The 15,753-nt window shown below is 44.0% G+C and overlaps 1 protein-coding gene across 1 annotated transcript; it reads left to right on the forward strand.

The window, feature by feature from the left end:
* The first annotated feature begins 9,131 nt into the window (after nucleotides 1-9,131).
* LOC109742297 (steroid (22S)-hydroxylase) lies at nucleotides 9,132-15,442 on the forward strand. Its single transcript, XM_020301386.4, has 8 exons — nucleotides 9,132-9,601; nucleotides 9,717-10,050; nucleotides 10,256-10,408; nucleotides 12,371-12,622; nucleotides 12,800-12,892; nucleotides 13,658-13,736; nucleotides 13,846-13,952; nucleotides 14,945-15,442. Exons 1-8 carry the CDS (start codon nucleotides 9,345-9,347, stop codon nucleotides 15,185-15,187), a joined length of 1,518 nt encoding a protein of 505 aa, XP_020156975.1. The 5' UTR covers nucleotides 9,132-9,344; the 3' UTR covers nucleotides 15,188-15,442.
* The last annotated feature ends 311 nt before the right edge of the window (nucleotides 15,443-15,753 follow it).

The raw sequence follows: 15,753 nt of genomic DNA on the forward strand, positions 1-15,753 counted from the left end.
GCGGCGGGGCGACGTGGGCGGCGGCACGGGCGGCGGGCGGTGCGGGGCGGCGGCGGCGGCACGGGCGGCGGCGGCTAGGGTTTCGGGGCGGCGGCGACTTGGGCTGAGGCGGGGCTCGGGCCGCGGCTTTAAAGGCCGGCCGGGCTGAGGTGTCCGGGTCGGACACGGCCCGTAAGGCGATTGACTTTTTTAAAAAAAATTAATTCGGACGTGCAGGAAAAGTAAGAAAAGAAATACTAAACGGACTCCAAAAATCCCGAAATAAATTTTGCCCGTCCTCTAAAAATAAGCCGGACAAGATGAGCATTTATTTGGGCCTAAAATGCAATTTTGAGAAACGCGTATTTTTCCTAATTCAAATAAAATCAAATCAAATCCAAATAAAATCAAATATTTGTTTTTAATATTTTTCCTCCAATATTTGATTATTTGTGGAGAAGTCATTTTATCCCCTCTCATATATTTTTATATGAAATATTTTCGAAGAGAAAAATAATTAAAACAAATGATCCTATTTTCAAAATTTGAGTAAACCCAAATATGAAAATAACGAAATCCCCAACTCTCTCCGTGGGTCCTTGAGTTGCGTGAAATTTCTAGGATCGCAAATCAAAATGCAATAAAATATGATATGCATGATGATCTAATGTATAACATTCCAAATTGAAAATTTGGGATGTTACACAAACACATAGCTACTGGTACATACCCTCAGCCCCGAGGGTGAACTACTCCCTCCTCGTCATGGAGAGCACCGGGATGATGAAGATGGCCATCGGAGAGGGATTCCCCCCTCTGGCAGGGTGCCGGAACATGGTCCCGATTGGTTTTTGGTGGCTACAGAGGCTTGCGGCGGCGGAACTCCCGATCTATTGTGTTCCCGATGGTTTTAGGGTATATGGATATATATAGGCGAAAGAAGTCGGTCAGGGGAGCCATGAGGGGCCCACGAGGGTGGAGGGCGCGCCCAGGGGGTGGGCGCGCCCCCCTGCCTCGTGCCTTCCTCGTTGATCCCCTGACGTGCACTCCAAGTCTCCCGGATTGCTTTCTTTCCAAAAGTAACTCTCTCGAAGGTTTCATTCCATTTGGACTCCGTTTGATATTCCTTTTCCGCGAAACACTGAAACAAGGGAAAAACATAAACTGGCACTGGGCTCTGGGTTAATAAGTTAGTCCCAAAAATAATATAAAAGTGTTTAATAAAGCCCATAAACATCCAAAACAGATAATATAATAGCATGGAACAATAAAAAATTATAGATACGTTGGAGACGTATCAGCATCCCCAAGCTTAATTCCTGCTCGTCCTCGAGTATGTAAATGATAAAAACAGAATTTTTTATGTGGAATGCTACCTAACATATTTATCAATGTAATTTTATTTATTGTGGCAAGAATATTCAGATCCGGAAGATTCAAGATAAAAGTTTAATATTGACATAAAAAATAATAATACTTCAAGCATACTAACTAAGTAATTATGTCTTCTCAAAATAACATGGCCAAAGACAGTTATCATACTTCAAGCATACTTTTTGCAGTGTGTTTGTTGGGATCCGATGAAGTGCAAGTTTTTGTTCATATCTATCTATGAAGATTATTTGAGTTTTCTTTAATATCTTGTATGCAATTTATGTTATAGCCTCATATTTCTTCTTTGAAACTTTGGTTTGGTTTGGCCAACTAGATTGATTTTTCTTGTAATGGGAAGAGGTGCTTTGTGATGGGTTCGATCTTGTGGTGTCCTCACCCAGTGACAGAAGGGGTAGCGAGGCATGCATGTATCGCTGATATTAAGGATAAAAAGATGGGGTCTATTCCTACATTAATAGATCTTGTCTACATCATGTCATCATTCTTATTGCATTACTCCGTTTCTCCATGAACTTAATACACTAGATGCATGATGGATAGCGGTTGATGTGTGGAGTAATAGTAGTAGATGCAGAATCATTTTGGTCTACTAATCTTGGACGCGATGCCTATATACATGATCATTGCCTTGGATATCATCATAATTATTTGCTTTTCTATCAATTTCCCAACAGTAATTTATTTACCCACCGTATGCTATTTTCTCGAGAGAAACCACTAGTGAAATCTACGGCTGCCGGGTCTATTTTTTTATCATATTGTTTTCAGATCTATTATTCCAAAAACCAAAAAATACCTTGCTGCACTTTTTCTTTACTTATTTTATTTTGTGTTTTTGCTAGATCTATTTATCCAATCTCATACAATTTAATCTATCTTTTTACCATAGAGGGGTTGACAACCCCTCTTTCGCGTTGGGTTGCAATTATTTGTTCTTTTTGTGCAGGTACCGTTTACATAGTGTTTCTTGGTTCTCCTACTAGATTGATAACCTTGGTTTCATAACTGAGGGAAATACTTACCGTAGCTGGGCTGCATCATCCCTTCCTCTTTGGGGAAATACTGACGCGTATTCACGCTATCGTCAATTCTCCCCATGAATTCACTAACATAGGCATTAAAAGCATAGTTTTCATAGCAATATTTAAGTATGGCAAAATTTCTATATTTGTTTAGAGTAATATCATATTTTTCAATCAAAGATGCAACTTCATAAGCACCCTTAAAAGCAACAAATTGTTTGATTTGTTCGATATCATAGTAACTATAAACACCTTTGGCAAAAGAAGATAAGATTTCATTATCATTAAACTCACATAGGTAGGGAAGGTGTTTTTTAGAGTTCTCCGAGCAACAAGTAAAATCATAAATTTCACATAGATTCCAAGCATATCATAGCAAACAATTTATTTGATGCCATAAGAGTCTCCATTTTTTTAGACAAACGGTGACGCACAAAATGAGCATGCTCATCTAATGATTTTCCCTCAACTAAACTAGTTGGGGTTTCAGCACGAGCACAAAAGGATCAAAGATTATCCAAGTAGAAAACTTTAAGTGGATCCATAGTTATCTTTATTTTCTTGTTTTTGAGTCATGACATGAAGACAATAAAAGCAAGCACACAAGCAAAAAGGCAAACGGAAAATATTTTTGTGTTTTTGTAAAAACTTTTCAGAAGAGGGGGAGATGAAAACGAGAGGCAAATGGAAAATAAAGTAAATTCAAGGAGATGAAAGTTTATGCGTAGGTACTTGATAGATGTTGATGATGTCTCCTCGACAATGGCGCCAAAAATTCTTCCTGCAACTTGTGAGCTGCGTTGGGATTTCCTCGAGGAGGAGAGGATGATGTAGAATAGTAGAGATAAGTATTTCCCTTAGTTATGAAACCAAGGTTATCAATCCAGTAGGAGAACCACGCAAGACCTCGTGAACAGCACCTACACACAAAAGAACAAATACTTGCACCCAACGCAAATAAGGGGTTGTCAATCCCTTAGCGATTAATTGCAAGGATCAAATCTCGTAGTGATAGATAGGTAAACAAAAACAGAAAATAAAATAAAGGTAAATAAATTGCAGCAAGGTATTTTTGGATTTTAATATATGATAAAGATAGACCGGGGGCCTAGCTTTCACTAGAGGCTTCTCTCTTGAACATAGCATATGGTGGGTAAACAAATTATTGATGGCAATTGATAGAAAAGCACATAGTTATAACGATATTCAAGGCAATGATCATGTATATAGGCATCACATCCGAGACAAGTAGACTGACTCCTGCCTGCACCTACTACTATTACCCCACACATCAACCGCTATCCAATATGCATCTAGAGTATTAAGTTCATCAAGAACGGAGTAACGCCTTAAGAAAGATGACATGATGTAGACAAAGTAAACCCAATCAATATGAATAAACCCCATCTTTTTATCCTTAATATCAATGATACAAATACGTGTCATGTCCCTTTCTTTCACTGGGATTGAGCATCGCAAGATCGAACCCATCACAAAGCACCTCTCCCCTTGCAAGGTAAATCAATCTAGTGGGCCAAACCAACTAGATAGATCGGAGAGAAATACAAAGCTATAACAATCATGCATATAAGAATTCAGAAAAGACTCAAATAATATTCATGAATAATCTGATCATAAACACACAATTCATGGGATCCCAACAAGCACACCGCAAAAAACATTACATCGAATAGATCTCCAAGAACAACGAGGAGAACATTGTATTGAAGATCAAAGAGAGAGAAGAAGCCAACTAGCTACTAGATATGGACCCGTAGGTCTGTGGTAAACTACTCACACACCATCGGAAGGGCAGCAAGGTTGATGTAGAGGCCCTCCATAATCAATACCCCTCCGGTAGAGTACCAGAAAAGTTCTCCAGATGGGATCTCCAAAGAACAGAAACTTGCGGTGGCGGATAAGTATTTTGGCTGGCTCTCTGATGTATTGGGAATATTTGGGAATTTATAGAGCTGGAATTAGGTCAAGAGGTGCCATGAGGGGCCCACAAGCCTCGGGGGTGCGCCATGCGGGCTTGTCGCTCCCTCGTGGCTCCACAGGTCTTCTCCCGAAGCTTCTAGGGTCCCTTCTGGTCCAGAAAAAATCGTCAAAAAGTTTCGTAGCGTTTGGACTCCGTTTGATACTGATTTTCTAAAAAGCCAAAAACGAGCAAAAAAAACAACTACTGGCACTGGGCACTAGGTTAATATGTTAGTCCCAAAAAATGATATATAATTGCATAATAAACATCCAATATTGATACTATAATAGCATGCACGAAACAATAAAAAATTATAGATACATTGGAGACGTATCATTGTCGAGTCAATTCCATCTTCTTTCTTGCAGCACCACATATTGAGAATGGGGATCACTCTTAGCTCTGTATGCATTATTCTAACAGTAATTTGTTGAGCTTTTTATAAGCATGATGGTTATCTTGAAGAAAAGAAGTACCTAGTCGGGATCTCTACTTCGTTGGCTGCTTTACGCTTGCAATATAATCTTGAAAGATTCACGATATACATCATTACCACTTTATGATGTGTTGAACTTAATGAAATGATGTTACTTGTTATTAGAATGATACTTGTCTATGTGATCAAAGGTTTGTTCTATTCTAAAATTCACACTTCAAAAATAATTTATTTTATCATTTACATACTCGAAGACGAGAAGGAACTAATCTTGGGGATGCTGATACGTCTCCAATGTATCTATAATTTATGGAATATTCATGTTATATTTATATCAATTATATATTGTTTTGGTGCACTTTTATGTTATTTTTATGGACTAACTTATTAATCTGTGCCAAGTGATAGTTCCTATTTTCTGCATGTTTTGGTTCCGCAGAAAATCCATATCTAGGAAGGTCCAAACACGATGAAAATTTACGACGATTTTGATGGAATATATGTGATTTTTGGGAGAAAAAGAATCAACGGAAAATGGTGCCCGATGGCCCCACAAGCCAGGCCAGCGCACCTACCCCTCAGGGGGCGCCGGGGTGGCTTGTGGGCAGCCCTTAGGTCGGTTGGAGCCCTTCTTTGCCGCAAGAAAGCTATTTTCCGGAGGGAAATCCTCTCTAGATTTCACCCCAATCGGTGTTATGCATCTTCGGTTATAAAATAAACGATGAAAGGCCATAAAACAGACGCGGAACAGAGGGAGAGAGAGAGATCCAATTTTGGAGGGGCTCTCGGCCCTCCGGACGCCATGGATGCCAAGACTAGAGGGGAGAACCTCTCTCCATCAAGGGGAGGCCATGGAGGAGCAAACCGGAGGGGCGGCTCTCTTCTCTTCTCTCTCAGTGGCCCTAGAGTGCCGCCAGGAGAACTATTGCCATGGTGATCGTCTTGATCAACGCCGCCTACTTCATCACCTTCCTCATCTCTTTTCAGCGGTCCACTCTCCCGCAACCAGCTATAATCCCCTACTTGAACATGGTGTTTTTGTGCCATGAATTATTGTCCAGTGACTTAAGTCATTGCTATTGCGTTTGAGTAGGTTTTTTTGTCATATGGGTAAAAAAATTGCGAGAAAATTTCCGATCTATTCATCAATTGTCAAGGCAGTACAAAGAACACTAGAGGTAAAAATTACATTCAGGTCCGTATACCACCTAGCGACGACTACAATCTCTAGAGTGAGCCGAAGGCGCGCCGCCATCATCGCCCCTCCATCATCGGAGCCGGGCCAAGCTTGTTGTAGTAGACAGTCGGGAAGTCGTCGTGCTAAGGCCCAAGAGGACCAGCGCACCAGAACAGCAGCCGCCACCGATGAAGAACATGGGCACTACGGCGGCGCTATCGCGCATTAGCATTTCTGACGATGGAGAGGTCACCAACAACGGGCAAGAGGACGATGGGGTTCAGCTCGGCGTGGCATTCCTCCTAGTGGTCCTTGGGGTGACGGAGACGGCGTCAAAGTCTTGCCAAAGATGTCGTCAATGGCGGTTGCCCTCTAATGACGATGGATTGCTCGAGATTGAGCGTCTCTAGACAGGGGGATGAGTCAGGGAGATGTGCACGAGCAAAGCGATGACGAAAGACATGGCGAGAGGGTCAAGGGGTTACGGTGGCTGCCTGCGCTGAGCTCATGGCGGTGGAGTGGCTTGGGTTTAGTCGATGTCGGGCTTCTAGGGGGCTCTGGTGGCGCGGAGGATGTCTAGGGGGTTCACGGCGACACGGTGTAGCAGGTGAAGGAAGTGATTGGTCGGGAGGGGCTCTACCTCGCTACGATTTGTGCCGGCAATGGCTAGGGAAGAGGCAGATGGTGGGGGTTCACGATGGAGTAGCCTGTCGGCATTGTGCACTGCGAGTTGGGGCAAAATGATGAGAGGGGAACGGGGTATTTAAGGACAAGGTTGTAGAGGCTACAGTGCACGAGAGATGGCCGGAGTTGAGGTCGTGGCGACGTGGGCGCTCGGGTGTGTGCGCGAGCGTCGTGCATGCAAGCGGTTGAAGATAACAATGTGGCAGCTGACGTGCGGGCCCGCCTGGCAGTGAGAGAGAGAGATGAGATAGAGTAGTGTGCGTGACGCTGACCGTTCGATCTCTATTCGACGGTCATGTTAAAACGTGGCGTACAACTTCGCTAAGTGGCCTGGTGGGCTTCGCGTGCTGGGTGGGCCTCGCTGCTTGGCTGGGCCGTGCTGGTCTGGCTGGCTAGTTCTATTTTATTCCCCTTTTGTTTTTGTTTCTTGTTTCTTTCTAAATTCTAATCTGTTCTGAATTTCAATTTATTTTCAAAGGAAAACTTGTTCTAAATTCATTTTGAGATATTTAGAGAAAGTTGAACATTTTATTTTGACATTTGGTCAATTATTTTCTACCACTTATTTTAAAGCTTTGTTTAATTATCATAATTGACTTATTTAGATTTTTAAGTGGGTTTCCCTTATTGTTTGAATTCCAATGAATTTGTCTTTGTGTCAATCTTAATTATTTGAGTTGCCATCTTGATTTGGGGGATTTATTTTTATTTTCTCAACCTTGCCCCTTTATTGTTTCTTCTACTTAGGGCTTTTAACCAACCCAATTAATCACACTAGGTCTCTCGAAATCATATAATTATCCTCTAAATGATAATTTCGGGTTTCTGAATAAATCCCAAAGTTCAACTGGTCCACACTCCTATCCTATTCAATCAATTCCTAGTCAAATCTAGCTAATGGCAAACAAACATAGGTTTTCCTAGAAAAAATTAGTTATGTGTGAAACTTTTAAACATTCCAGAATTGGGAAAAATCTAGGATGTGACATTGACTTGGGATAAACTCGATACTTCAATTATTTTGGAACGGAGGTAGTAAAAGCAAAATACGAGGTTATTTATAGAGACACCACGTTAATCCACATTTTCAAAATTATTTTATTGGTGAGATCTATAATTATTGTTAGATTTACCAATGTATTTAAAAAAATTGTGGACATATATCCCTTGTACGTACGCACGTTGAAAGATAATTTGTGCAACTCGGATGTCCCGTTTCTTTACAGGCCGGGTTCAAGTACTTATAAGACGTGGGTGGGTCATTTATCTCTATCTCTATCTCTATCTCTATCTCTATTTATATCTATATCTATACTAATATAAAAATAGCGAGTTGCGGGGATTCAACATATCTATACTATATCTATCTCTATCTATATTTATATCTATATCTACATCTATATCTATATCTAATATCAAAAAAGCAAGTCTGAGAGATTGAACACATCTTATCAGTTCAACCTCATCTCTCCAATGGTCTTTGCCACTCTGGTGTTTAGTGCTAAACGTATTTAGACCCTGCCCTAATTAATAGCGTACCCTCTATAAGTGCTACTTGATTAACCAGGTCTTCCCTAATTTCGTCTTTAGAGAACATCGATGTTAAAAACTAATTTTCCACTTCCGAGACATGTGGGATATCGTCTATTACTCGTATAGAGATAAAATTAACTTTGACTTGAGGTTCAAATAGATTTTTGTAATAATTACTGATGTAATCTTTGATAGGCACATCTCACTCAAACTCGGCCCTTATCCTTATTCAACATGAAATTATGTTTCTTCCTATGTCTGTTGTTAGCCAGCATATGAAAGTATTTCATATTATCATCACTTTGAATGAGAAATTGTGCCTTTCATTTTGATACAACTTACTCTCTCCCTCATCCAAAAGACTGGCAATTTGCTAGTTTAATTGACCTTTTTTGTTCAAACTCACGATCAGGTACGGGGCTCATCTCTGTGATTTTATCAAGATTGTTGATGAGGGAGGACAACCTCAACTTCTTCTGTTTATACAGACGGACAATATGGTTAGCCCAACCACGAAGGAATTGTCGCATTGCGATGTTTGTTCAGCGGGAGGGGTGTTACCGTCGACTATGAAGATGCCTATGGTGATTTTGTCAATCTTAAGATATTGTGTCGGTTCAGTAGCTCGGAGGTGCTCATAGCCCTTGGGTATGTGTACGCGTTCATAGGGGTGAGTTATGCGGGCATCTGCATACGTACCGCGTTAAAAAAACACGAGGGCAAATTAGGATGGAGAGAGTAATGATTATTTGTCTTTCCAAATCCTAGAGAAATATAGTGTAGAGGAAAAGAAAAGAGGTGGCAGTGTCCCCACGCCCTGCGCCGCACCAAAAATTAAAATCTGGCTAAAGAATCCCCACAACCACCTCCTCCCTCCCTGTCACACACCTCAAAAACTTATATAAGAGCACCACAACAGAGAGAGGGGAGGTCGAAGTGGGCACCTTCCTAGCAAGATTTTCTTTGCACAAAGCTTGCAGAGAGAGAAATCTTTAGAGCTTAAAGCCACTCTTTAATCCAGCCCCAGTTTTATTCTCTCTCTCTCTCTCCAACCCATCATCTCTCACAAACACGCCAACGCAGCGAGCGAGTGATCGAGAAGGGAATTAAATTCCAAGACACCGCGGGCTCTCGCTCATGGCCGCCATCATGGCCTCCATAACCAGCGAGCTCCTTTTCTTCCTCCCCTTCATCCTCCTGGCCCTGCTCACCTTCTACACCAGCGCCGTGGCTAAATGCCATGGCCTCCACCGGTGGAGCGGCCGGACGAAGAAGAGGCGGCCGAACCTGCCGCCCGGCGCCGTCGGCTGGCCCTTCATCGGCGAGACCTTCGGGTACCTCCGCGCCCACCCGGCCACCTCCATGGGCCAGTTCATGGACCAGCACATCGCACGGTCGGTACATATACACACATACATGTACATCAGCACAGGCATGCGAGCACGCGTGGACGATCGATGAAGCATTCGGGCTGACGTCGAATGATGGTATGGTATGGTATGGATGCAGGTACGGGAAGATATACCGGTCGAGCCTGTTCGGGGACCGGACGGTGGTGTCGGCGGACGCGGGGCTGAACCGGTACATCCTGCAGAACGAGGGGCGGCTGTTCGAGTGCAGCTACCCGCGGAGCATCGGCGGCATCCTGGGGAAATGGTCCATGCTGGTGCTCGTCGGCGACCCCCACCGCGAGATGCGGTCCATCTCCCTCAACTTCCTCAGCTCCGTCCGCCTCCGCGCCGTGCTCCTCCCGGAGGTGGAGCGCCACACCCTCCTCGTCCTCCGCGACTGGCTGCCTTCCTCCTCCTCCGCCGTCTTCTCCGCCCAGCACGAAGCCAAGAAGGTAAACCACCAACTGTCCGATTAACCGCGCGCCATGCACAGCGCCTGCATACCATACACCTAAACATGCCGCGGCAGTGGGATGATGGTGGCGGCGTGGTCCATGCAAGCAAGCAAGCAAGATCGACGGATGTGAAATTGACAACGTCGTACGCCCGCCCAGCTGCTAATTAACGATGGATGGATGCGTTCGTTGGTGCGTGCAGTTCACGTTTAACCTGATGGCGAAGAACATCATGAGCATGGACCCCGGCGAGGAGGAGACGGAGCGGCTGAGGCTCGAGTACATCACGTTCATGAAGGGGGTGGTGTCCGCGCCCCTCAACTTCCCCGGCACGGCCTACTGGAAGGCCCTCAAGGTGAGTCAGTACTCCTTCTCCTCCTACACAAACACAACAACAACACTCAGCAGTCAACACGCCGCTGGTACTGCTAGTACCGCTAGCTACCTGTCCCTCTCTCTGTGCGCACGCTTGGGTGTCTCGTCTAGTACCGAAAAATAAGTTTGAGATTATGAAACCTCCTTTGTCTTGTAGCTTTTGTTTTCTGGTCAGTTGTCCTCTCACGGGAAGCATATGTTTTTTTTCTCTTATAGTACTGTACAACCAAAGGGAAGCAGCATATGTTTTGACATTGTTACTGTACTATGCAATTTCATTTCATATCGTCGTCGTGTATACATGGCCCATGCATCGATGCTGCATATGCAGAGAGCCATCAGAAGAAGGGACGCATTAATATACTCCTACTACTTACATGGCAGCATGTACAGCTAGCTAGTAGGGGTGTGGGTTCCGAATAGTGGATGGTCCAAAGGATTGGTGCACACGTACGGCTGCATCAGGTCCAATCAGACACCACTGGATCCATCGATGCTTATTTTCTTTCTGCTAAAGCCACTTCCATTGCCACCCTTCTACCTATATATAGAATGCTGAATTTGCACCGGTGTTTGCACAAAATTGGTTTCTCATCACTACATATATGGGCACCTAAAAGAAAGAAACACTTTTTTCATTCTACTAGGTATAATAAAAGAAACTCTTGAGAGAATAGTGAAATACTCCTACTAGGTTTCCTTTTACAAATGTTGGTTGAAAGGTGTGTGTCCATCTAGGTCAAGCCACTTGGTGCATGGTTGGGATTGTTTTTAGTTAGCTAGGGGCTAGGGTTAATCAGCCAGTCGATCTACTACTTAATTATGGATGGCAAGAAAATCATATATAGTTGATACTACTGCATAGTACTACTAGTAGTAGTGAACATGTAGCTAGAAAACCATTCATGCACATGGACATGGCGCCGGTGTTACCTGTGATTAGATCGATCAACTCTTGTTTCTTTTTCCCGGCGTCCTACTTTGCCCGCCCTCGGAGGTAGTACTGATCATCACTCATGGGCGCATAAAATGTTGCCCGCTTTTTACTGCTTGTGAGGTCACACTCAAATGATCTTTATTGATTGCTCCCAGATGCAGCATGCATGCATGCATGCTCTCACACTCTCTCTCTCCCCTACACACGGCCCGTGCTCAACAGCACACAATTGCAACTTGGAGTTTTGACCTCTTAGAAAAAGTTCAGTGACCAACCTCCATAATTTGGCATGATTATATGTTGGGGGAATCATCATTTATCATGATTCAACCGCTGACCAACTCTTTACCACACTGGAACCACATTTATGTCGCCAGGCACGCTATTAGCAACCCTCTTAATTTTGTTTTAATTAAGCACCCCTTGTTAGCTGAGAACAATCCTATATATATAGTATACCTAGATTGATGTAGAGGGAAATTTTGTCAAGCAAATGGTTGGTGTCATCGATGTTGGCATATATATGCTTGATTTATGAAATGTGTAAAGCGATCTTGCATTGTATATGTAGTCGTGCTTAGGAAGTTCTTCTCGTTGCCTATTCGCCAACCTACAAACGTTCCTAAGCATAAAAGTGAAAAAAATACAGATTGAAAAGAAAAAGAAAAACCAAAAGAGCAAGACCTTTTTTTGTTTAATTATCACTTTTTAATTGCCAGAGCGCCAAAAAGGGAGAAGGAGAATAATTTGTATGCTTGAGAAGTATCCTATTTTATTTGACGGCAGCTATGTTAAAAAGACATGAATTGCTCCAAAACAGAAAGCTATGACAAGGCACGATCTTAGGCCAGTAGGCGGTTAGGCAACGTCTTAACGATAGTGACATGTCCAATTTTCTCCCAGCAAGTCCCAACAAAATTACTGCATATGACTTTGCACTATAATTTTATTTTGTTCTGTCGTGAAAAAGCATCATATAATTATTTACCATGTGTTTGCGTGCAGTCGCGAGCCACCATACTTGGAGTAATAGAGAGGAAAATGGAGGAAAGGCTTGAGAAAATGAACAAGGAGGCCTCGAGCATGGAAGAAGATGATCTTCTCGGGTGGGCAATGAAGCAATCCAATCTTTCAAAAGAGCAAATATTGGACCTCTTGCTGAGCTTGCTCTTTGCCGGGCATGAGACATCGTCAATGGCGCTCGCCCTCGCCATCTTCTTCCTGGAAGGTTGCCCTAAAGCTGTCGAAGAACTGCGGGTACGTACAAATTCAGTTTACTATACCAACTCAAATTGATCTGTGCTAAACTAGACACTGCTATCTTTTGGAAGATTTTTTTTTTAAAAAAACCACATTCATTTCAGTACATACATGGATGGTGAAATGCACCAGAAATATCATGGAAATATTGACAGTGAATCCATGGCCGTGCAGGAGGAGCATCTTGAGATTGCTAGGAGACAGAAGCTGAGAGGGGAGTGCAAACTGAGCTGGGAAGACTACAAAGAGATGGTTTTCACGCAATGCGTAAGGCCCTCTTGATTTGTCCGTTTCCCCCCTCGTAATATCAGTGCAAGATATATGCGTGTGACCTGGCCTTTTGTTGGCTACTTCCAGCTCCTACTAGCACAATGCTCGTCTAGGTGCGTAGCGCAATAGGAACTTCCCAAAATGCCATGCAAGAGCGGGAGAGGCTCCGTCGCCAGCCACTCGTTTGGACCGTATGGTGTCCGCTTGCTCTTCTGTCTAGCTAGCAGCGGATGGCTTTTGTTTTGGAGGTTTGTAGATCGAGTGCGTGGCCAATGGATGGATCGTTTTGCACTTTTGCCAGGATCCAAAATGGTCTGAGAAGTACGTGTTGCTGGGTGTATATATATGCCAGCGTCCGTCAAGAAGGTATCTTTGTCGTCTGCCTTGGTATCCAGACGGCACGAGCAGAACACGTCAAACATACACCATCTAGTCTGGTAAAAAAATCAGTGATTTGGGCTAAACAAACTGGGGTCAGGACAATGGCTTCTTTGCCATGGGGAAATATCACTGTCCATACACAGTTTGATGCCAAGGCAGGTCATCCGATCCCCTGAAAAGTTGGGGAGCACATGTCCTCCTTGGTACAGTAGTAGTATAGTATCGTGGGTGCTGTGCTACTGTGTGGAAGTGGAACTATACAGTGTGTCATTGTACACCAAAATAGCATCTTCTGATCCTACATTCCAACTGCCGAACTCTCTTGTTTGGGAGTACAAAAGTGACAAATGTTGGACTCATTATTCGCCTCTTTTGTTGCAGGTTATAAACGAGACCTTGCGGCTAGGCAACGTGGTCAGGTTCCTGCACCGGAAGGTCATTCGAGATGTGCACTACAATGGTTGGTGGCTTAACTCTCTCTCCCTGTATGCATTTCTTTGACAGTACTTACTACTGAACTTCTTCTTCCTATAGAGTTGCTGAATGTTTGCATGTGCGTTGACTGACAGGGTATGACATCCCGAGCGGATGGAAAATTCTGCCGGTGTTAGCGGCGGTGCATCTCGACTCGTCGCTGTACGAGGATCCCAGCAGCTTCAACCCTTGGAGATGGAAGGTCAGTGCCTGAACGATGCTTGCAATTTTATTTTTATTCACACAAAATAAACCAGAACCATGAATGATACTCCCTCCGTTCCCCAATATATGTCTTTTTAGAGATTCTAACAAGTGACTACATACGAAGCAAAATTAGTGAATCTACACTTTAGAATATGTCTACATACATCTGTATGTTGTAGTCCATTTGAAATGTCTAAAAAAACTTATATTTAGAAACGGAAGGAGTATATAGTGAAAAACGATCCATGTTTGAAAGAAGAAGAAAAATATGTCTAGCAGTCGTTGTTGTCCGGTCAATCATAGGCGTTGATGACGTTGGCACAGTGAAACTTAATTCAGGGGCAAAGAATGTGCACGATCGAGCTAATAAATGTGTTCCTAATTGGAGTACAGTAGTGCATAGACTAGCTGGGCAGATTGTGGAAATGCACGACTTTTCAGCTCCACTCGACGATAACAACACGCACGCACGGACGGGCCTGACATGAAAGGGAATGTTGAGCTCGCATGCGCACGTGTGCTCTTGATGTGGTCCGACCGATCAAAAGAGACGTGTTTGCTCCCTCTCGCTCTGTCTTTCTCTCGCTCGGTCAAAGGAGCCCCCATTGTCCGTAGGATTGGGGTTCACCGGGTCGCCACCATCTGGTGCAGCTAGGCTCAAACTTACGCTAGCTATGCAGCCAGCAGCTTGGACTCTACTGTGTGCGCATGGTCCAAGCGGAAGAGAATCCAATCAGTGGGCGATTGGAACGAGTCGGGGACCCGTCCATCTCCGTGCACATCCCATCCTTATCCGTCACGTACAAAACGACGCCACTCTAATGCCCGTGGGGAATATGTGGTCGTGGCAATAGCACCACCACCACCACCACTTCACCAAGAGGACGACAAGCCTGGCTTAATTTTTCGTTCCGTTTTTCTCCCTGGATGTGTATGGATTCAGGTTGTTCAGAAGTGTTGACGCTGTGTGTTTGCTGTTTGTTGCAGGGCAACGCATCCGGCGTGGCGCAGAACAGCAACTTCATGCCCTACGGCGGCGGCACCAGGCTCTGCGCCGGGTCGGAGCTCGCCAAGCTCGAGATGGCCATCTTCCTGCACCACCTGGTGCTCAACTTCCGGTGGGAGCTCGCCGAGCCGGACCAGGCGTTCGTCTACCCGTTCGTCGACTTCCCCAAGGGCCTGCCCATCAGGGTCCATAGGATTGCACAGGAGGAAGAAGGAGAAGAGTAAAGCGTTTTGACCGTGGACATATATGATCGGTGCTTCAGTCTAGCGTCTAGGGGAGAGTATACAGAGGAAATGTACACATGTCCGTCCTTGTTTTCTTTCCCTTTGGGGTTTGTGTTATGTAGATGGGATAAACAAAGATGCTAGGGTATTACCATAAGAGGAAATGTTGGTAGGATCAGCAAGTAGAGTTGTAATAAGGCCGGCCCACAGCCCACTAGTAAGTGATTCCAAAGAGTAGGCCTAGCGGTCTTGCTATCTTCTTGCCTCGTTCCTCCAGCCAATCCATATTTGATTCTTAAAAAAAAGGCAATTCATATTTTGCCTAAAAAAGCCATTTCATATTTGGCGCTTCAGGCGCCACTTAGAGGCATCTTTGCAAATGACGCATACCCTCCTAGCACACATGCCTAGGAATTGGGCCGGCCTGTTTAATTTATTTTCTTTTGCACTGCATACTTATTGTGCGTGCATTGATGGAACCACTGCCACATAAAATGTTGTGACGGTTCTGGTCACTCTTTGGCGATTTGGTACGCTAGAAGGCCATTCATGAACAAAATTTCCAA

The sequence above is a fragment of the Aegilops tauschii genome, chromosome 4 (genome assembly GCF_002575655.3).
Source record: "Aegilops tauschii subsp. strangulata cultivar AL8/78 chromosome 4, Aet v6.0, whole genome shotgun sequence".
In the NCBI taxonomy this organism is placed as follows: Eukaryota; Viridiplantae; Streptophyta; class Magnoliopsida; order Poales; family Poaceae; genus Aegilops; species Aegilops tauschii.

What these genes read in the sequence shown, in the direction of transcription:
- LOC109742297 (XM_020301386.4), top strand. Translation starts at nt 9,345, where the DNA reads ATGGCCGCCATCATGGCCTCCATAACCAGCGAGCTCCTTTTCTTCCTC. An exon ending in CCTACTGGAAGGCCCTCAAG is followed by an intron (nt 10,409 to 12,370) that starts GTGAGTCAGTAC and finishes GTTTGCGTGCAG; the next exon opens with TCGCGAGCCACCATACTTGG. An exon ending in AGATGGTTTTCACGCAATGC is followed by an intron (nt 12,893 to 13,657) that starts GTAAGGCCCTCT and finishes CTTTTGTTGCAG; the next exon opens with GTTATAAACGAGACCTTGCG.